The following is a 23,697-nucleotide window of genomic DNA, read 5'->3' as shown; positions in this document are numbered from 1 at the left end:
ACCTTCTTTTCTATAAATCTATCACTGAGAAAGCCTGAATAACTTCATGTACCACCAAAAAGGACTAAATATCCCCACAGCTACTCTCTTCCACGTTTTCTTCAGCAATGTCAAGCAATAAATGAATAAAGGTTATACAAAGTTTTCTTGTATCAAGAATTATTTGTATTTACTAAGTCTCACAGACCAGGAAATAGCAGTTAATATTATCTCAGTCAGCATTACCAACTTTATCAAGAGATAAACAAATAGATCTACCATTCATTCACTGCTATTCTGTTAAGTACTATATTAAATGCCTTATGTATATTTTGTCATTTTAATCTCATAATAACCTTATGCAGTAGGTTTTATCTTCACTTGAGATAAGAAATTGAAGTTAATAGAAATTAAGTAATTTTCCTAATATTGTACTATAGTAAATCAGCCCTCTGATTCCAAATTCTGTTTTTCCTAAGCTTCAGGAAAATATTTACTATAAAAATCAAGCTAATACATTTTCACAGTTCAAACATGTTTTTTGTTGGATAATAATTTACAAATGTCCTAATCCAGTATCTTAGGAGCAACCAACTGATGCAAACATCCAGGAGACATAAGGAAAAGTCAGTATTGACAGACAAGACAGGTTATTTACAAACGAGGATACACTGTACACCCCCACTGCGGAACTGACTGGCAATGAAGATATGGGAGTGTTTAAGGAAAGGGGAACCTACTAAGGATCCTGCAGACTTTCCCACTGTGTGAAGATCTCCACTAGGAAGGCTTTATCTGCCCCAACAGAGGTTAAGGCCAGGATTTTATACTGTTCATTTTTTACTACATTCATGATAGTTTAATCATACTTACTTTTACCGGCAATTCCCTGTTTTATATAAATTTTCATTCATTTTAACAGTACTCATGATCTTTTAACCCTGTATTTTATTCTTAATTTCATTAAACTTATCTTTTAAGTTGCCTATTTTAACTCGTTTTTGAGAATATATCATTTATTTCTGTGTATTTTGTGGTCTTCTATAGATTAGGTATATTGTTAGTTTCGGAGCAAGCTGAACACTTGACCCTCACCCATCTGGTTCCTTATGGCTTGTTTGCCTCAAGTCTGAACACTCAATTCCACTCAAGGCTGAACACACTGCCCCCAAGAGCCCCAACTGTCTGGTACAACAGAAACCCACATCTAGCTCCTGCCTAGTCTGCCTGAGGGCAGAAGATGACACCCTTAGCAACTACTATATGATCCAATCATTGTATGCCAACAAGACAGCTTGCAGACCCAGAGACTCCATTAGATTTTGGCTATAAAACTCTCCCCTCTCCCCTCTTTCTCCCTTTCTTCTCTATTTCCCGACTCTCTCTCTCTCTTGCTTTGCTCTCTCCTTCCCTCTCTCTCTTTCCTAGATCTCTTTCTCTTGTTCTCTTCCTTCCCTGTTAATCAGACTCTACTGCAATAAACATATCTTGGTCACCCCGAGTGTCAAGGTCACTTTCCTTTCATATATGACATACCTAATTTTTACCTTTTGGTTCATATATTTATTATGTTCAGAAATTTGATTTTTGGGCAACCCCTATCAGGTTTGCTCCTGTAAGAGCTCTTTTTCTGCTCTTCACAATTGAATAAATCCTATTCCTTTCACTCTTTAAAAAAGAAAAAGAAATTTGATTTCAATTTAAAATTTGATTTTCTTACTTAAATCAGATAATTTAGAAGAATTATCTTTTTAAAGGTCTTATTCCTGTTTTCTAAATATCAGATAGGAAAGCATGATGTGGAACTAAAGAAAATCCATGGGATGTGTTCACGCCCTAAATAGGAGTTGTTGTTCTTCCATTAAATCTCCACATCAACACTACTATATGCTGAAAAACCTTTAAATATTTTTATCTCTCTTACTCTTTAATATTGATTCTTAAAATGTTAACTTGGAGGGCTGGGGCTGTAGCTCAGTGGCAGAGCATTTGTGAGACACTAGCACGTATGAGGCACTGGATTCGATCCTTAGCACCACCACATAAAAAAGAAACAAATAACGGCATGCTGTTCATCTACAACTACAAAAAAAAAAAAAAAAAGTTAACTTGGATAACTCTAAAACCCCACAAGTTAAAATAACTCTCCATTATAGAAAATTCCATTTCCTGAGAGAACAATAAAACTAAACCTGAATTACTTTCTCACAGAATGTAACAGTTTTCTTTTCAGAGAATTACATGCATAATGAAAGCATAGGCTTTGTTGTACATGTCCCTAGACACTGGGGTAGCAACACAGACAGCTAAGCAAAGGTAGGTGAGGTGCTTAGAGACACTACTGTGGAAAAGAACTGAGACCCCAACTTCCTGGGGTCTAATCTTCCTATGAAACTTTTGGTGGGGAATCATTATCAAGCTTTGGACATCTCAAATTTTCTAGTTACTATTGGTCTGTTGCAACAGCTCTTGTTCTCACTTTTTCTAATACAAAAAAAAATAATAATAATAATAAATAATAAATAAATAAATAAATAGAGACAAAGCAAACAGTCATTAAAATCTCCCAAACTTAACATTTAGTAATATGTAAAAGCCTAAGATTTTCATAAAATGGTATTTACATGAAAATGAAACTCAAATTTTTGTATTGTTATTAAATCTGTTCAGAAATAAAGCAGAAATCAGTTGTTAGTGAGAGTGGGCATACAGAATGGTGTGTGTAACAGGGAAGAGGGACAGACTTCTCCTACAGGTAGACTTCTCTTAAATGCAGCCAGTAAATGGTCTAGTAACAATCTTAGAGAAGTGAACATTTCAAAAAATAGAAAGAGGTCTAATAGCTAACACCTTTATTAAAAGGAACAAATTTCAACTCAGACATATTTTTTTAACAACAATAACAAACAATTTTCCTTTTGCAACATCAAAGTGGCAAAAATTCATCTTTGATTAAGAGCTACAGAGTTCAACTATAGAAAAAACAATCCCTAGTAAGGCTTCGATATTCAACTCTGTTGTTAATATCTGTGAGTCTAGACTATTTCATTTAAGTATACCTAAACTATTATATTTTAAAGAGATAGCAAAAATTGTCTTTTTTCCTTAAATTTCCCATGTGGTATTATCAAAAGATAGTGAAAGGTATCAAAAATATATTTGAGAGGAGATAGACAAAACATTTTTTAAAAAGCTTAGCAAAGTGGACATAAGCCAATCCCAAAGAACCAAAGGCTGAATGTTTTCTCTGATATGTGGATGCTACTTCACAATAAGGGGGTAGGGTGGGGAAGAATAGAAGAACTCTGGATTAGAGGGGAATGAAGGGAGGGGAGGGGATAGGTGGGTAGGAAGGACAGTAGAATGAATCAGACATAATTACCCTATATGCATAAATGATTACACGATAGGTGTAACTCTACATCATGAACAACCAGAAAAAGAGAAGTTATATTCCATTTATGTATGTGTCAAAATGAATTCTGTCATGTATAACTAATTAGAAAAAATTTTTAAAAATAAATAAAACCACACGCAAAAAAGCTTAGCATTAAATGCATATAAACAAAACTGTAAGGTGTCTATACTTTCATGTTTCTCTATCAAAATATAAACGTGTCCAAATACAGCCAGTCAACCAAACAATAAATAAGAATAAAAACTCAGGAATGGAAAAATCTTGGTAAAAGGACTGGTATTAAGTCCATAACCCATTTAAATAAAGACAAAACAACTATGAGAATTATGTATATAGAAAAGAATGTATTACAAAATTTAATAAGGTATAATAACTAAACTAATTAAAATTAGGAGGACAGAGAGGATATTAGGAAGCAGGGTTGGTTCATGTGCATTTCCTTATTGGTTTGACATTGTAAACATAATAAAAACCAAAGTGTAATAATATTACTTTATTAGTTATTCAGATTTTTTAATGTTAGACTTATTAAGAGATAATATGGTAAAGAAACATTTATCTGAAAATTAAAATTCCTCAGTTTTATATAAGCTTCCTAGAGAAGACTGACTATAATATTTTTAAAAGCAAACATTATTTGATTCATTTTTTCTAAAATTATATCAACCTTGGCAGACAAAAAAATATCTACAGTAATGTTCACCAAATGATAATGATGGTTATTTCTGAGTGATTGTTGAAATATATTGATAATTTTTTAAAAAAACATTCTTCTCTTAACTTTCTATTTTGCATGCTATTAAAATATAAGTATGCATCATTTCATAAATTTTTTTATAAATAAAAATTCTATAGGCAAATGTATTTGTTATGCACAATTTATATGCTGAAGAATTTTCATAACTTATGACCTTGAAAAAATCTTTGACAGGGTTTAGGAGAGGACCTAAGTTAGAGGAAGAGAGCTAGGTGGTGATCCCCAATCTCTCCATAGCTCAGGAAGGAGGCAGTGAAGGAACAGCTGTCCAGAGAGGGAGGTGACAGAATAAATACTATAAGACCCAAACTGAAATAGAAAATAAGGACAGAGATCCTTAACCTCAACTTGGACCAGAGAGGAGGGGGGGGAGAGGGGCTATAGAGAAAGAGTAAGAGGAAAAACAAATAAGCTGAACCACCAGAAAGAAAATCAGACCAAATAAAAATGCAACAGGAGCAGAGTGGGGTCACTGAAAAAGATCAAGCCGTTTAATACAAATCATGGGGAAAAAGCTGTGCTGGAAAAAGCTGTGCTGTGGCAGCCATTTTGTGGAACTCACAGCTCATCAGCTACACTGAAAGAAATTAAATCAACAGGGCATCTTCCCACCTCCAGATAGCAACAAATTAAACCAGAAGTATCCCAGCTGTGACATGTCTCAATAATTTGTCTAGAAGGAACTTGTAGAGGGATTGCTGTTAGCTGAACATTGCTAAAACCCTATCCCCTTCCCCCCAACAAGGGCAGCAGGGTGTAGTAGACCCACCCCCAGGAAGTAGAAGCCTGGGGATCTCGGACAGAGATGGAGCAGACTCACTGGGGAGTGGGAAATGAGTGCTGAAAACCAGGTGGGAAAACAGTCTTTATCCTGGGCAGTGGAAAGAAATGGTGCCTGGATTCATTGGGTGGGAGTTTGGCCACCGGCAGGACAGCTGCCTCTGTCCAAGGCAGTAGAGGGAAGTGGTGCCTATGGTTCATAACCATGGGCAGTGAAAACTAGAACCCAAGTGAACCACTGAGTTGCTTTACCCAGTAGTAGGGACAGTGCCCTGGTGATCTGTGTCGTCAGTGGGGATGTTCCTGTGCCATAGAGTACCCATAGAAACCCCACAAACAGAAGTTCCATACTTGTAGACAGCCAACAGAATGGAAATAACCAACAGACAAAGTACCACACCCTGAGAGAATTCAGCCTCAAGCCTCTGGATCTAGGCTGACAATCCAGAACCAGAACGGGCTGGTGGGTGATCCATAGAAAGTAGAGGGTGGCTCTTGTGCCCTAGAACCTTTGGGGGAAACCACAGCCAAAGGTGATGGACATCTTCTAAAGGTCCCAAATCCTGATGAAATCCAAACCAAGACTCAATAAAAATTTTCACTTGGTATGGTTTACTATAAATAGCTCGAATATCAACTTTGATCATACATATTCTTATTCATAATTTTGATTTATAGTTATTACTGTATTACCCAACATTGTGACCTCAACTCATTTGACTGTATTTCTTCCAATGTTTTAGAACATTAATTGGAATAATTCTTTGTTCTCCTAGCTCAGGTTTATACTTATTCCCTCTTTCCCTCTTATATTCCAGCTACTACTTTAATCTCCCCGACATTGATCTTTTTCTTCTTTTTATTATGGTGTTATTATTCTTTTAAAACTTTTCTTTGTTTTTTACTTTTTTCTCTCTTCTTTTTTAAATTTATTTTTTAAATACATGACAATAGTGGAATGCATTACACTCATTATTACCGATATACAGCACAATTTTTCGTAACTCCATATATAAAGTATGTTCACGCCAAATTATGCCATTATACATGTACTCTTTTTTTGCATTACAATTCTTAATACCCATATATACCACAATTTTTCATATATCTGTTTGTATATAAGATATGTTGACACCAAATTCAAATCTTCATACATATATTTTGTATAATGATGAACATCACATTCTTGTATTCAATTTTTCTCTCCTCCCCCTTTCAGCCCTTATGTAATATTACAGCAATTTACTATATTTAATAACTAATTTTTCAACCTACTCCCAAACTTTAATAAAAGTTTATACCTGCCTTAAAGGAACTGTGAAGAACAGTATTAACAAGTTTTTCACTTTTTATAAGGTTGAATAGTTTGCAATTTTGCTCTGAAGTAATCACAATAAAGAGAGGACATACATGGAGTGAAAGTATAAATACCTGGATATTTGCCAGCCCAGGGCTCTTAAGATAAAGAAGCTCACAAAATAGTCCTTTGCATTAAAGAAGTGATAATCAACCCAACAGATGGGTAGACATATAAGCAGTATAACAAGCAAGGAAAGAAACCATTCTAAACAGCCTTCAACATTTCACCAACTAACCACATTGATACCACAGTGGAGGAAATGTTGGGAAAAAAATTTAGGAAGTTCATGTTAAAATGTTCGATAAGCTAAAAGGAGATGTAAGAAATAAAATTAGAAAATACAGGAAGTAAATGATCATTTTGATAAAGAAATATTATGAAAAAGAACCAAAACAAAATCCTGAAAATAAAAGACTCAATAAATTAAATTAAAAAATTCAATGGAAAGCATCATAAATAGATTAATCCACTTTGAAGAAAGGTTTATCAGACCTTGAAGACAAAGTATATAATCTTGAAAATAAAGTCCACAATAAAGAAAAGATGTTAAAAGACCATGATCAGAATATTCAGGAAATTTGGGATAACATCAAGACACCAATTTTAAGAATCATGACAGTAGACAAAGGCTCTAAAATACACACTTAAGGAATGCACAATTTTTTCAATAATATAATACTAGAAATATTTTCCAAATATTAGGAAGTAGATGGAAATCCAAGAATGAGATATATATAGAACTCCAAATAGGCAGATTAAAAAAGATACATTATGCCAGGTGTAGTGGTGCACACCTATAATCCCAGTGGCTCAGGCTGAGTGAGGCAAGAGGATTGTGAGTTCAAAGCCAGCCTCAGCAAAAGCGAAGTGCTAAAAGCAACTCAGTGATATCTTGTCTCTAACTAAAATACAAAATAGGGCTGGGGATGTGGCTCAGTGGTTGAGTGCCCTGAGTTCAATCTCTGGTAAGGCCCCACCCTAAAACAAATCAAAACATATTCAATGAAATATTTCATAGGAGGAGGAGGAGGAGGAGGAGGGAGGAGGGAGGAAGGGAGGGAAGGAGGGAGGGAGGGAGAAAGAAAAAGAAAAATGAAAATCAGCACAGGGAAGAAATACACTAGAAGAACAGTCAATTAAAAGCGAATCGAGTCTGAAGCACTAGAATTAAATCAAAATGGCAGGAAATAAACATCATTTCTGTATAACAACCTGAATGTAAATGAACTACACTCTTTCATCAAAAGACATAGATTGGCAAATTGGATTAAAAAAACAAAACCAAAGCCATATATTGTTTAAAAGAGACTCACCAAATAAAGACAACCACAGACTGAAGGTGAAAGGAGGGAAAAGATATTCCATACAAATGGATACCGAAAAGCAAGCAAGGTTAGCTACTCTCACATAAAACAAAACAGACTTCAAGCCAAAATTAATCAGAAGAAACAATGAAGGTCACTTCATAGTTGGTTAAGGGATGCATCCAAATTAGAAATCAATGACAATAAAAAACAGAAACTACTCTAACACCTGGAGATGAAATAATACTTTTTTTTTGTACCTGATATTGAACCCAGGGTGCTTAACCACCGAGCAACATACCCAGCCATTTTTTATATTTTATTAGAGACAGGGACTCACTGAGTTGCTTAGGGTCTCCCTAAATTGCTGAGGCTGGGTTTGAACTTGTAATCCTCCTGCCTCAGCTCCCTGAGTCACTGGGATTATAGGTATGTGCCACTGTGCCAGGTGAAATAATACACTTTTGAATGAAGAATGGGTTACAGAAAAAAATCAGGGGAGGAAATTTAGAAAAATTCTTAGAAACAAAAGAGAATGGAGATACAACATATTAAAATTTCTAGAACAGTATGAAGGCATTTCTAAGAGGAAAGTTTATAGCACTGAGTTCCTACATTTAAAAAATATATAAATAATCTAACATTATATCTCAAGACCTTAGGGAAAAAAAGACCAAACTAATATCAAAATGAGCAGAAGACAGAAAAAAATTTAAGTCAGAGACAAAATTAATGAAATTGAGAATAAAAAAAATACAAAGGATCAATGAAACAAAAGTTGGTTCTTTGAAAGGATAAACAAGATTGATAAATCTTTAGCCAAACTAACCAAAATACAGAAGACTCAAATTAACAGAAGTAGAGATGAAAAAGGAAATATCACCAGAGACACTACTGAAATACAGAGAATCATTAGAAACTATTTTGAAAATTTATACTCCAATAAGCTGGAAAATCTTTAAGATAATGACAAATTCCTAGAGATATATGACTTAAACAAATTGAATCATGAAGATATAAAAAACAGATCAATATCAAGTAATAAAATTGAAGCAGATATTAAAAGCCTTCCAACAAAGGAAAGCCCTGAACCAGATAGAGTCTCAGCCCAGTTTTACCAGACCTCTAAAAAAGAACTAATGCCAATCCTTCTCAAATTATTCCATGAAATAGAAAAGGAGGTAACATTGACAAATTCATTCTATGAAGCCAGTATTACCATGATACCAAAATCAAATAAACAAACAACAAGGAAAGAAAATTTCAGATCAACATCCTTGATGAAGAACACAGATGAAAATATTCTTAATAGAATATTGGCAAACCACATTCAAAAACACATTAAGAAGATAGTGCACCATGATCAAGTGGGTTTCATCCCAGTGATACAAGTTTGGTTCAACATATGGGAATCAATAAATGTAAATCACCACATAAATAAGAGTTGGGGACAAGAATTATAATAATCTCAACAGATGCAGAAAAAGCATTGGACGAAGCCCAGCACCCATTCATGTTTAAAACACTAGAGAAACTAGGGATATAAAGAACTTGGCTCAACACTGCAAACACTATTTAAGACAAACCCAAGGCCAATATCATACTGAACAGAAAAAAAAAATGAAAGCATTTTCTCTAAAATCAGGAGCAAGACAAGGATGTCTACTCTCACCACTCCTATGCAACACAGTTCTTGAAACTCTAGTCAGAGCAATGAGGCCAGAGAAGGAAAATAAAGGGATACAAACTGGAAAAGAAGAAGTCAAATTATTTCTATTTGCTGATGACATGATCCTATATTTATAAGACCCTGAAAACTCCAAAAGACTTCTAGAGCTGATAAACAAATTTACCAAAGTAGAAGGATACAAGATCAATATACCTAAATCAATTGCTTTTCTATACTCCAATAATGAATACTATTTAAGAAATTTAGGAAAACTATCCACAATAACCTCAAATTTTAAAAAATTAGAAATAAATTTAACTGAGATGAAAGACCTCTACAATGAAAACTACAAAATACTTAAAGAAAGAAACTGAAGACGACCTTGAAAGATGTAAAGACCTTCCATGTTCTTGGATAGGCAAAATTAATAAATGGCCATACTACCATACTACCAAGTGTAATACAGATTCAATGCAATCCCTATCAAGATAACAATGATGTCATTCTTCACAGATCAAGAAAAAACAGTTCTAAAATTCATTTGGAAAAATAAGAGATCCAGAATATCCAAAGCAATCTTAAGTAAGAAGAGCAATGCTAGAAGCATCACAATACCAGAGCTCAAATTATACTCAAGAGCTATAGTAACAAAAACAGCATAGTACTGGCACCAAAACAAATATGAAGATCAAATAAATAGAAGAAAAGACACAGAGAGAAACACACACACAGATACAGTCAACTGATACTTGAAAAAGGTGCCAAAAACATACATTATAGAAAAGATAGCCTAAAAAAAAAAAGATAGCCTTTTAAACAAATAGTGCTCTGAAAACTAGATACCCATATGTAGAATGAAACTTGATACCTAACTCTCACTCTGAAAAAAAGTCAACTCAAAATAGATCAAAGACCTAGGAAGTAAAGCAGAAATTCTGCAACTGCTAGAATAAAATGTAGGCTCAACATTCCAACACATTGGCAACAAATAAAACAAAAAGTCAATAAGTAGGATGCCATTAAATTAAAAGTTTCTGCATAGTAAAGGAAACAAGAGCATGAAGAGAGAGACCAGAATGAGAGAAGATCTTTGCCACCTGCCCCTTGGGGAATTAACATACAAAATATATACAAGAACTCAAAAACCTGGACACCAAGAACAAAAAGAAATAACACAATTAACAAATGGGCAAAAGAATTAAACAGATACTTATCAAAAAAAGAAATGCAAATGGCCAAGTATATGAAAAAATGTACAACATCTCTTGAATTTGCATATTAGGGATATGCAAATCAAAACTACATTAAGATTCCATCTCATTCCTGTCAGAATGGCAATTATCAAGAATACAAATAATAATAAATATTGGCTAGGATGTGGGAGAAAAGATACTCTCATACATTGTTGGTGGGACTGCAAATTAGTACAACCACCTGGAAAGCAGTATAAGAGATTCTTCAAAAAACTAGGAATGGAACCACCATATAACCCAGCTATCCTACTGCTTGGTAGATATTCAAAAGATCTAAAATCAACATACTATAAGAATGCAGCTACATCAATAATTATAGCAGTACAATTCATAAAGCCAAGCTTTGCAACCAGTCTACGTGCCTGTTAACAGATGAATGGATAAAGAAAATGTGATACACACACACACACACAAAATGGAGTTTTACTCAGACATAAAGAAGTACAAAATTATGGCACATGCTGGTAAATGGATGGAACTAGAGAATATTATGTTAACTGAAATAAGCCAGACCCAGAAAGTCAAGAGTTGAATGTTTTCTCTCATATGTGGAAGCTAGACCAAAATAAGGGGGGAAAGAAAAGAAGGAAGAAAGGAAAAAGAAAGAAAAAGGGAGGTATAGAATTCCATGAAAGTAGAAGAGAGATCAGTGGAGTAGAGGAAAGGGACTGGGGGCGGAGAGGGTGGGGGAGAAGGGATAGGAAAAGGGAAGAGCGGAATGAATCTGACAAAACTTTCTCATGTACATATATGAATATACCATAGTGAATCTCATAGGTACATGAAATACATATACCTTTTGTATATCCATAGTGTACTAATTTTAAAAAACTATAAATTATTTTAAAAAGTAAAATCAAAATAATAAAATCCTTGATAAAAACTTAAAGGAGAAATTTATCCATCTCATGAGAACAATAATCATGCCAATATTTTTTTGAGGCGGGGCGGTTTACCAGGGATTGAACTCAGGGGCACTCAACCACTGAGCCACATCCCCAGCCCTATTTTGTATTTTATTTAGAGACAGGGTCTCACTGAGTTACTTTGGTGCCTCGCTTTTGCTGAAACTGGCTTTGAACTTGCAATCCTCCTATCTCAACCTCCCCAGCTGCTGGGCCAATATTTGTTTTCATTGTAAAACGTCCAACTAAATATTTATGAAAAATTAACTGTTCCCATTTTAGAAACTCAGATTGTGGAAAGAGCTCAGGTGGTGTGATGTCAGACCTAAGCACTGCAGGGAAAGGTACAGAGGAGTAATACAACTCTACTTTTTTATTTTTTTTGAAAAACATTTATTTTTTTGAAGTAGTTGACACAATACCTTTATTTTATTTATTTATTTTTATGAGGTGCTGAGGATCGAACCCAGGGCCTCGCACGTGCAAGACGAGCACTCTACTGCTGAGCCACAATCCCAGCCCTGTAACTCTACTTCTTAGAGCAACTGCAGAATTTAGGTGTCAATCACACCTTGCCTCATAGTTTCTGCTTCACTGCTGTAATTACTACTTGCTTTAGGTGCTCATCTACACCTCCTTCAGTTTTGTTTTTTTCTTTTGTGCAATCTGGGGTCTGTTACAGCACGGGTTCCAACTGTGGCTCTATACAGGAATTGTGTAGGGAGCTCTAAAACATACTGATGACTAGTTTCCAGCCCCAGAGAGTTTCATTTAATTAATCTGGGGTGCAGCCTGAACAAAAAGATTTTTCAAAGCTTCCTAGGTGACTATAATGTGCAGCCAAGACTAAGAACTACTATATCATATCCTCCTTTGACCTTTTTTCATATCCCTGAGGGCTTTGCTCCAGTTCTTCATGCTCACTTTCAGCCACAGAGAATAGAAAAGATGATAAATGATCATATATCCATAGTACCACTACAAGGAATACACAAAATCTCAGTCCAAAGACACCAGGGACATCTCATAGTCACAAACCTTACATTTTGCTTAACAGCCAAATCTAAGAACCATAAAGCCTTTTGTGGGGAAGAAAGAGGCCAAACACTCTTCATAATAACTTCAGGAGTCTTATACTCCTGGGAACACTAAAAGTGATTAATGCCAGCTGAATTAATTCAGGTGGTTGACAGGGCAGTGGAAATAGAATTAATTCCTGTTTCAGAACAGAACAGGCTTTAAAATTCCTAAGTAATCATTCTCCTACCTCTCGTTGCTGCTGGTTCAAATTATGTGAATTTCTCTGGCAAAGAGCAATTGTGTCTACCATGGTATCTTCAACATCCTTCAGTGAGGCAAGTTCTCTGGTACCTAGATTCAGAAAGAGTATAAACAACACTTTAGGACGTGTTTCTGATAATCTCAGAGTTTCTGTGAAAAAAAATGAAATTCTCTTTCTTTTGCATAGCCTTAATTTTCCATTCTAAGGAATTCTATCATCCATAAGACCTAACACTGAGATTTAGTGATTAAAAGATCATTCTGGGCAATAGGAGTGTTCTATATAAATGTTTGACATTCAAAGTACACATAAAGCACATTGTACTTAGCATCTCGACATGCTTTAGTTATGGGAATCATCTATTTGTGGATTAGTTAGTAGAAAGATTATCCTTCACACTTTCTTCTCTACCATCTTTTCCTGTCTTAAATGTAGGTAGTTCCCTAAGAGTCTGTCTTACATTCTTTTTTCTCATTTTTCAATGATTTCAGCCACTCCTGTGGTTTCAATTCTCAAGTTTTTGTTAATAAGTTTAAAGTATACACTTCAGCCTTTACTCCATTCATAAATTTTCAAATGACCCTAGGAAAAAATCTCCATGTCCTCCAAGCACTTTGAACTTTATATGTGCAAAGCCCATCTTATCTTCCTCATTTCAAATCTGCTCCTCCCCCAACATTTTCAAAGTTAATGGAACCAGCATGATTAAGTTAACCAGTTTATAAATCTTCATCATCTTTGATGCTTCCCTCTCCTTAATTCCACACATTCAAATAAAGTGTTTATTTTTATTGATTTTACTTCAGCACTTGCCCACGCCCACCACTGTTACCCTGGCAGCATGCATATCTGCTACTGCAACAGTCTCTTCACTGAACTTTTGACTTCCAAATATGGCCTCTTTCATTCCCTTTTATATTGTTACCAGGGTTTTCTTAAACACAAGTCCAAACATATTATTTCCTTCCATACAGATTAAAGATTCCTAATGCTTAGAAACAGAATATTAGTAAGATTCTGACCCTAGGTACTGTGTAAAGATTCCAGCTTATCTTCTCACTCTCTGTGCCCTGGTGTCACCAGATTATTTCTTAACCTCTGAGGTTAGAAGCCAGGCACTTCCATACTTGTGTCTTAATCTTGCCCTGCTTCGTCTATTAAACCTCTAGTCCTCCTCTGACTTATATTAAAGGTAATACACGTCTAACACACAACTCTTGACTTGACTCATGGGTCACAAACAGTTCCCTGGTTTTCAACACTCCTTTGCTACCTTTGTGCATTCCATTTGACTTGTGTTAGAGTGTTAATTTGTATGTGTCTCCTTCTTGAGACCAATTATTCAAGGAAGGGACGGCTATGTTTTAGGCATCTGTCTGTAACCTATAGGAACTAAGCACAATGTCTTGAAAGTAGCAAATGCTTCAAATTTTTAAGCATGTTGTCAAAATTGAATCTGAAAGCAGATGGCTATTACTGGACTGGTTACAAGACTATTACTGGAAAATTTATCCTTATAGGAGTTTTAAAAACTGGCTTCTCTAGATATACCACCTACAAATCATGGCAATTTGGAAGAAATATACTTCTTCCTTTTCCCTCAATCTTTCATGTATTGTCTGAAAAAATATTTTCAGAACATTAAATTTAAATAGAAAAATGTCATAAAATGCAATAAACCTAACAATGAAATAGACTGAACACACACTGGCAATTCAAAAGTAATAATTAAATATCTAGTTGGATTATCATTATGGAAAAGTCAATCAAGTGCTTACTGAGGTTCCAAAAAGATTTAGTATAATCCAAGATGATCAAGATATAACAGAGACTACCATGCAATATTTAACCATCAAAAAATATAGATAATTTATCTACAGAGTTATGGTAAAGGGATATTAGAGGAAGGGTCAAGGGGTGCAAAAATATGTTGTGAAATAGGTAGAACAATCTAAGTCACTTATCAAGAGATTACTTGATCTTCAGGTGGGTTATTTAAAAAATATCAAGGAAAGGAATGCAAACAACCTGACTGAAAAGTTAAACAGACATCTCTGCAAAACAGATATACAAATGGCCAAAAAGGTACATGAAAAGATGCTCAACATCACTAATCATTAAGAAATGCAAACTAAAAGATACCACCTCCCCCTCCCCCATTAAGATAACTTACTATCAAAAACAAAACAAAAGTGTTGGTGAGATTACAGAAAATCTGTAACCCTTGTGCACTTTTGGTGGGAATATTAAATAGTGCAGTGGCTATGGAATGTGGCATGGCAGTTCTTCAAAAATTAAAAATAGAATTAGTACTTGATCTACCGATCCCACTTCTAGTTATATAGACACACACAAAAATGAAAGCAGGAACTTGAAAAGATATTTGAACAACCACGTTCATAGCAGCATTATTCACAATGGCCACATGAAAAATGTGGTATATAAATACAATAGGATGGTACTCAGCTTAAAAAGGAAGAAAATTCTGACATGTTTGACAAAATTTACAAAATGTAAAAACATTATGCTAAATAAAATGAGCCAGTAACAAAAGAATACTGTATAGTTTCTTAGAGTAATCAAGTTCAGAAAAAAATATTGTTGGAAAAAGTAAGTAGAATGGCAGAAAATAGAATGGTGGTTGCCAGCAGTTGGGAGAGGGGAGAACGGGGAGTTACTGCTTAGTGGGGAGATTTTCAGCTTGGGGAGATGAAAAAGTTGGAGACAGATCATGGGGATGGTTTTATAACAAAGTGAATGTGTTTAATGCCACCAAATTGCACACTTAAAAACGGCAAATTTTGCGTTATACATACTTTACCATAACTTGAAAAAAAAATGTTGAAATGTCAAAGAACATGATGAAATTTTTAACTATTTATGTTCAAACGCACTCAAGATTCCAAACTGTCAAGTTTTACTGCTTTGGGCTAAAATTGTACAAATTCAGTACAGAAACACTGGCTATTACTTACTGCTTGCAAGCTTTGATTTGCAGTTGTTTGGCACATGAACTTAATTTTTATGATATTATGTACCTCATTAATATAAAACCAAATTATAAGTACATAACTATAACTAAAAAGATAATCAACAGCAGTTGAACAATGTCTATTTCTTGTATATTTAAATCTACTGACAATGAGTACCACCAAGGCACTTATAATATTTCCAATTATGATTACTTGAAAACTAGCTAAATTTTGGATCCATGTTAAAGTAGATAAATAGTAATTATGCAGCTAGACCAATATAATTATTACTTAACAAAGGCAATTCACTTTTAAATAATATTTTTTAAAATATGGAGGCTGTGGAGAAAAATAAATTATGAATCACATTCAAGAACTTACTTTTTTCACCTTGATGTGTTGTTATCTCTTGCAGTTTGCTTTGTAGTCTCTAAGAGGTAAAAAGAATACAGGCAGTAATAAGAACATTTTACATTTCATTCTACCACAAATCTGAATTAACATATTTTATAGGAAAGAAATAGCAAAGCTATAAAGAATGGTCCTTTACTGTCATTCAGAAGTGAATACTTGTGCATATAGTTAGCAATATGGCAAGGGACCCAAAAGATCAAGTTATCACTTATTCTGTCCTTGTCTGCTTTTCTTATAACACATCATTGCCACTGACATTCTTTGGGCATAGTAATGAGGATTAGGATTTATCCATGCTTAGGATTAGGGTATAAAAATTCATACTGGATTATGAGAAAAAGGGGTGGACTGGATGGATGGGAACACAAAGGAAATGACAAGTCTACTCTAGAGCATAAGGCACAGCCTTGGGTGTGATTTCTCCCAAATGTGCAGTCATAGTACCCACTGCTCTACTGAATTCTAGATCCTTAGACACCTTTAACTCATACTGCAAAGGCTTCTTAAAACCCTTTTGAGCCTGATCCCTAATATATCCCTTCTACTTCAAATTTGCTCCTTTTCTTGGGGTCCCTTCAAGATCCCAAATGACAGAATCTTAAATCACAGAATTTTAGCTTATAACTAGAATCATTATTCACTATTCCACCTCATTCATCTCATATCACAATCAGATGATCTATAAGTTCTCAAATCTAGGCCCTCTTCTTTCCATTACCCAGGTCAAGTGCTTGTTGACTCATACCTGTGCTACTGCAAGTATTCTCTGCTTTCAGTGTTTCCTCTCCCTTCTCTGCATCTCACCACCCCCACCTCCCACCTCTTCTCCCAGTCACCAAAGCAGTTTCTATAAAACAAAAAAGTAAGTTCCCTGCTTCACAATTCTTTAGTGTGTCCTGTAAAGTCTGTTCAAACCTAGACCTAGACTTTGTTTCTGCCTATATATTGTATAGTTGAAATCTAGGTAAGTTGTGATCATTCTCCTAGTGGCCCACATTTTTTTTGTTGTTGTTGTTCTTAAGGTTTTGCAAATGGTGGTAATGGTCCCCTGCCCAGTTCTCCTGCCTCTCCTTCCCCTATTCATGCCAAGAATACTTTTTAAGATTTTTTATTAGTACTGAGGAGTTAACCCAGGGACACTTAACCACTCAGCCACATCCCCAGCTCTTTTTAATATTTTATTTAGAGACGGTCTCACTTAATTGCTTAGGAACTTGCTAAATTGCTGAGGCTGGCTTTGAAATCACAATCCTTCTGCCTCAGCTTCCTGAGTCACTGGGATTATAGGTATGTGCCACTGCACCTGCCCTGCTAGGAACACTTTTTACTTATTTGTTTATACTAGCTTTATAGTGTCAACAAATAAATTACAAGGAAAAATAAAGGAGAGGTAATTTACAGATTAAAAGAAATCAAAAGACTATATTAAGCTTTTGAGGGGTGTTCTTCCTGGCATGTTTTAGAATCAAATAAACTAGGAGCCAACATGGGTCATTTTTTTGATATAAATAGGACCTCCTTATTATATTCCTAGCTGGATGAAAATATATTTAAAAAAATGAGAGAACTTTCTGGAGTGAAGATAATGTTCTCTATCTTGATAAAGACTTCAGTTAGACAAATGCATGCATTTGTCAAAAACTTATCAAATGGTACACTTAAAAGTTGCATTTTCATTGTATATAAATGTTATGTTTTCTTGCAAAGTACCACAAAGAAATACTGAACTGCACTCAATGATATGCATGATTAAAATATTCAGGGGTAAAATGTACTTTTGTCTGCAACATATCTTGAAACATAAGAAATTAAGATGGACTAATGAATGCATTGAGATAGAAAGAAATAGGACAAAACAAATGCAGCAAATGTTACCTCCAGCATTATTAGAAAGGCACCATGAATATCTCCTTTCTTTTCCAATAAATAAGCAGTGACTTCATGGAGTTGATACTTTTGAGTAATCTAGGAAAAAAGAAAAGATACATATTTTTATTCAAAAATCTTATTTGTGAAGTGGAAAGATCTATTAAAGATGGGGAAAAATCCACTATAATATATAAGACATGCAAACCTTGGTATATGCTGTTTTGCAAATATTTGCAAATATTTGATTTTTGTGTCTTATAACGGTCCATTGGCTGTTTTAATTGGACCAAGTATATTCATTTTTTCACATTTATTTTAAAAAATTATTACACACATGCATAGTCACCGGAGAAAAACATATACATATAAATAATAATAATATAAACTAGAAATTCATCAAGTTTAATTCTAAACAAAATATTCAGAATGAAATGACTGTAAAAATACTATACACTAACTTATGGAATCCCCATAAAAATAAACTGAGAATATCTAATCAGCGAAAAAAGAAAGAAGTAGGGCTGGGGTTATGGCTCAGTAGAAGAGCACTTGCCTGGCACATGTGAGGCACTGGGTTTGATAAGTAAAATAAAAGTATTGTGCCCATCTAAACAACTAAAACAACAACAACAAAATAAGCTAAGAAGATAAAAGAAAAATAAAAGAAAATGCCAGAAAGCAAAAAATAGAGAGGTTTAACAAACTCAGACTTAGCTTCTTTAAAAAGAGTAATAGGAAAAAAAAATCTTCCTAGAAGAAAAAGGCAAGAATAACAAATTAACAGGTTAACAGATTAAAGAAGAAAAACATCTGAACATCTCAATAAATGTAAAAAAGCATTAGGTAAATATGCAGCACCCATTAATGACCCAAAAAAAAAAAAAAAAAAGACAAAATACCTGTACCCAAACTGGAAACAGAACTTTCTTAATAAAGGTTATCTATCAAAATCCTATAATAGAAAATGCATTTTTTAAAGCTGCATTTGATGTAAAGTATTAGATATAATCCCTTTTAAATTAGGACAAGGTTAAAAGATATACTATCACTGCTTCTACTCAACAATATCATTGAGCTCCTAGATATTTGATAAGAGAAAGAAAAAAGTGTAAGACAGGAATGAGAATAACAAAACTGCCATTCCTCTTAAATAATATTATTGTTATAAAATATCTAGAAACTATTTAAACTAAAAAAATTCAGCCTGACTGCTAAGTGTAATATAAGGCACAAAATTAGTCACATTGTAATACTATAGTAGCAAACAATAAAAAATGTCATTTAAAAAAATTTCCTTGTACCATGTTAACCAAAGCTATAAAGCATCTAGGAATAATTTAACAAGACATGTATAAGAACCTTATGTAAAAGTTATGAAACCTCACCAAAAGGTAAAAGAGGCATTTTAAAAAGACAACTACATGGCTTAAATGTAAAAAATTAATACTATAGAGATGTTAATTCTCTAAATTAATCTATAAATTCAGTATATTTTTAAATCAAAATTCCAGAAGGATATTTTTTAAAAAGGAACTTGATAAGGTGATCGTTACTTTGATGTGGAATAGTAAGAGACCAAAATAGCCAAAGTATTTTAAAGAAAAAGAATAGGAGGCAAAAATCCTTTTCCAAATAATAAGCCTTATTATAAAGTTATATAAACTAAAATATGTTGGTATAGGTACAGGGAATGACAAAGGACCAAAGGAACAGAAGAAAACTCAGAGATTCATGCACATTTGACAGTTTGCTATATAGCAGTATGGCTTTGGAAATCAACGAGGAAAGGTTCATAAAATGCCACATGAACCATTAGCCATCATGTGGGGAGAAGAAGAGAGAAACCTCTCTCTTGATCAGCCTACAAAAATATATTTCAGATGGATTTAAAGCCTAAAATGTAAGAATCTAAATTATAAAACTTAAATAAGATAAATTCTTAGTGCCATTGAAATAGGAATGGAAATAAGATACATACACACAAATGTAAACCTTAAAGGAGATGGTTAAATTAAAATGGAAGTCACTAAAAACAAGTTAAAAGATGTGCTACAACAGATTAGAAGAAGATATCTCCAACACATAAAATTATCAAATCCGTGATCCAGAAATTAGAAAGAACCTCTAGAACTGAATAAGAGTAAAAAACTCAATAGAAAAATAAATAAATAAGATGACTTAAGAATCATAAATATATTGCAAGATATCCAATATCATAAATAATCAATAATCTCCATCACTCTGGCAAAAATTAAGAAGTCTATAAGTATTAGGAATGTTCACGGATGTGAGAAAATAGCAAATGTCAAACAGTGCTGATAAGAACAGAAACAGGAAATCAGCTGGGCAATATCAGTAGAATTAAGCCATCTATTATCTAAACAATCCCCTTTCCATGAATAGTACTTTGAAAAATCTCACATGGGTACAAGAAGACATGTAAAGGATGTGCACTGTGGCTCTGTTCATACTAGTAAAAAAAATGAAAAAAGTCCTAAATACCTATCAACAGAGAAATAAACTGGTATATTCACTTCAAAGATCATGACCATTAAGATAAATGAAGTACATCTGCATGTATATAAATGAGTTAATTTTTAAAAAGTGAAAAAAAATTGCAATAGGATTTGCACTATGGATGACACTGTTAGTATAAATTTTAAAAACATATAAAACTGTACCATGTATTTTATAGGCATATACATATATAGGGGAAAGATGAAAATCATGGACTGAAAGGATAAACACCACCTTTAGGCTGGTGATGACCTCAGAAGAGAAGAGGGAAAGGGACAAAAGGTGCTTCCTTTTTTAAAAAAAATGTTTTATTAGTGTTTTATAGTTTATACATAATAATGGGGCCATTTTGATATATTTATAAATGCATATAACAGGGCTTGCTCCATTCTAACTAGGGTGAAATGAAATCCCCATGTAGTTTTCTTTTTTCCTCATTCCCTCCCCTCTTCCCTGTCCCTTCTTCCCTTCCACTGCTATACTGGTCTTCCCTCTATTTATTCAATGTTTTTCTTAATTGGTCCTTTATAGACATACACAAAAGTAGAATTCACTATGGTATATTCATATATGTACATAGCAAATTTTTTCAATTTCATTCTATAGTTCCTCCCTTTTACTATTGTTCTACCCTCCCCCTAAATCCCTTTCCTCTACTCTATTTTTGTGGGATCTGCTCCCCCTCATACACACACTTTTCCCATTACATTACGCTAGCTTTGCATCTCCCTGATTGCTAAGGATATTAATCATTTTTTCATATATTTGTTGGCCATTCGTATTTCTTCTTTTGAGAAATATCTATTTAAATCTTTTGCCTATTTATTGAGAGAGTTATTAGTTTTCTTGGTGCAAAGTTTTTTGAGTTCTTTCTATTCTGGTTATTAATTCCCTGTGGGAAGACTAGCTGACAAAGATTTTTTTATAAGACTCCTAAAGCTTAAGAAATAAAACCTAGAATCAATAAGTGGGATGGCATTAAATTAAAAAGCTTCTGTACAGCAAAGGGAAAAAGAATGTGAAGAGAGAGCCTACAGAATGAGAGAAAATCTTTGCCAGCTACCCTTTGCTTTATTTTTAGAATAAACAAGACAACAAAGATATGAAGCCAGCCTGACAAAATGTTAAAAAAATATAAAATTGAGTTAGTGGATATATACATATTTGATATTTTGCACATTTCTAAATATTTGAAACATTTTATAAATATTTTTTAAAAGTATGTGGGCAGTTCAGGAGATAATGCAGAAAATACAAGTTTCTGTTGATAGCAAGAGAAAAGAGATGCTAGCTGGGCATGCTGGCACACTTCTGTAATCTCAGTGGCTGGGGAGGCTGAGGCAGGAGAAGCTCAAGTTCAAAGCCAGCCTAGCAACTTAGTGAGGCCCTAAGCAACTCAGCGAGACCCTGTCTCTAAATAAAATACCCAAAAGGGTAGGAATGTGGCTCAGTGGTTAAATGCCCCTGGGTTCAATTCCCAGTACCCTGCCCCACAAAAAAAAAAAAAAAAAAGAAGGAAGGAACAGAGGGAGGGAGGGAGGAAGAAAGAGAGAGAGGCTATTTTGTAATAACTTTTAAATGGGGAACACCTCTAATGTTGTATTATTGCACTGATATGTGTGTGGCTACAAATGCACGTGCACGCACGCACACACACACACACACACACACACACACACTCTCTCTCTCTCTCTCTCTCATTTGGAAACAGTAGAAAATATGGGAAGTCAATCAAGACAATGAAGAGTTAAAGTTAAAGCTACTGGATTGCTATTTAGCCTACTCAGTTTTATGGTTCAACATGACTGTCTCATCATCACTATCTGAATACAACAGCTTGGTCTTTTCCTTTCAATATTTAGTACTGAGTCCTTTTTATAGGCTTATTGTGTTAGCCAGCATTTCTATAAAGTCAGATTCAAAACAGGGATGAACACACGTTGTTTCTGATTTTAACAGAATGAATAGGAAAGCAGTTCATCACAATTATTGCATGCAAGGGGTTAGACTATCCAGGTTCAACCTCAGGCACTACCACTTACTAGCTCTCAGCTTCTATAATAACTTCATATTTGAGTTTCCCTTTGCTTGCCTAGAAAATAGAAAAGTTGACTCCTGTCTGTTGTATGCTGTTGGCGTGTACAAAACTTACCTGAATAGTTTCTTCTAGGCGGTAGCACTCAAGGACTTGCAGTGTCTCTATGACTTGGTTTGGATTGAACTGACACAAAAGCTCAATAAACTGCTCTGTAATACAGGGAGATATTTGTAGCAATTCTTGATTTACATGAATACCTTCCCTGAAAACAAAAGGCAAGAAGAGTACTAAATTTAGCATTATTTAATTGCACTTTATAATTAAAGGATACAGGCAAAAAGTGTTTTAAGTTGAAACCAAGACTTCCTTCTGGTCAGGTAAAAATGTGGATTCAAAGTCTCAATGTAACTAGCATTAGCTGGATAAACTATACAGTACATTAGAGACATGCTAAATAGAAATATTTCTCAGTTTATACTGAATAATTAAGGAAAAGAAATTCAGTTTTAAGTCATACCAAAAGTTATACTTTGATCTAAAAGAAAGAGACTCCAGTCAGTCTAAACAATTTGACCCATGAGTAACTTAAGTCTCACCAACTGTTATTACTATCTTTCTCTCACACTACCAATCCCACCATGTTGTATTACTTCTTTATTTTCTCTAAGGCAACAAATTCTATGAGGGCAGGCATCTTGTACCTTCTCACTTACGAATTTTCAAAGTCAACCAGTGCCTAGCATATAGTAAGGGCTAATGTTCTTGTTTACTGTTAAAAGTGAGGTATAATAGGTATACCATATTTATAGGCTAATTTGCCTTGTATTCCAACTATTCACAAAGCACACTATTCATAAGGCTTACCCCAAAGCTTTGGTAGTAGTAGTTTTACCATGCCAGGCACTCAACTCCTGGTGGCCAAAAAGAACTATTCAGGAAATTAGCTTCTGCTCATTGGATATCTAAGAATTTTCTTTCTAGCTTCAAAAGAAGTCAGTTCTGGGGATAGGGTTGTGGCTCAGCGGTAGAGTGCTCGCCATGCACATGCGAGGCCTGGGTTTGATCCTCAGTACCAAATAAAAATAAATAAATAAATAAATAAAATAAGGGTACTATGTCCAACTACAACTACATATATATATATATATATATATATATATATATATATATATATATATAT

The 23,697-nt window shown here is 34.2% G+C and overlaps 1 protein-coding gene across 2 annotated transcripts in view; it reads right to left on the bottom strand.

Annotated features, from left to right (window-relative positions):
- Positions 1–23,697, bottom strand: part of Vps8 (VPS8 subunit of CORVET complex) — a 254,264-nt gene that overhangs the window by 77,902 nt on the left and 152,665 nt on the right. For both annotated transcript variants that reach the window (XM_048804017.1, XM_015499948.2), the window contains 4 exons: positions 22,632–22,779; positions 17,969–18,058; positions 16,061–16,109; positions 12,693–12,796 (listed from right to left, as the gene is read on the bottom strand). In XM_048804017.1, the coding sequence (XP_048659974.1) occupies positions 12,693–12,796; positions 16,061–16,109; positions 17,969–18,058; positions 22,632–22,779 (391 nt within the window). The remainder of the gene's footprint in view (positions 1–12,692; positions 12,797–16,060; positions 16,110–17,968; positions 18,059–22,631; positions 22,780–23,697) is intronic.

The sequence above is a fragment of the Marmota marmota genome, unplaced genomic scaffold, assembly GCF_001458135.2.
Source record: "Marmota marmota marmota unplaced genomic scaffold, marMar, whole genome shotgun sequence".
NCBI classification, from domain to species: Eukaryota; Metazoa; Chordata; class Mammalia; order Rodentia; family Sciuridae; genus Marmota; species Marmota marmota.
Note: the sequence above shows the minus strand (reverse complement) of the source record. Positions and strands in the feature narration are given on the sequence as shown.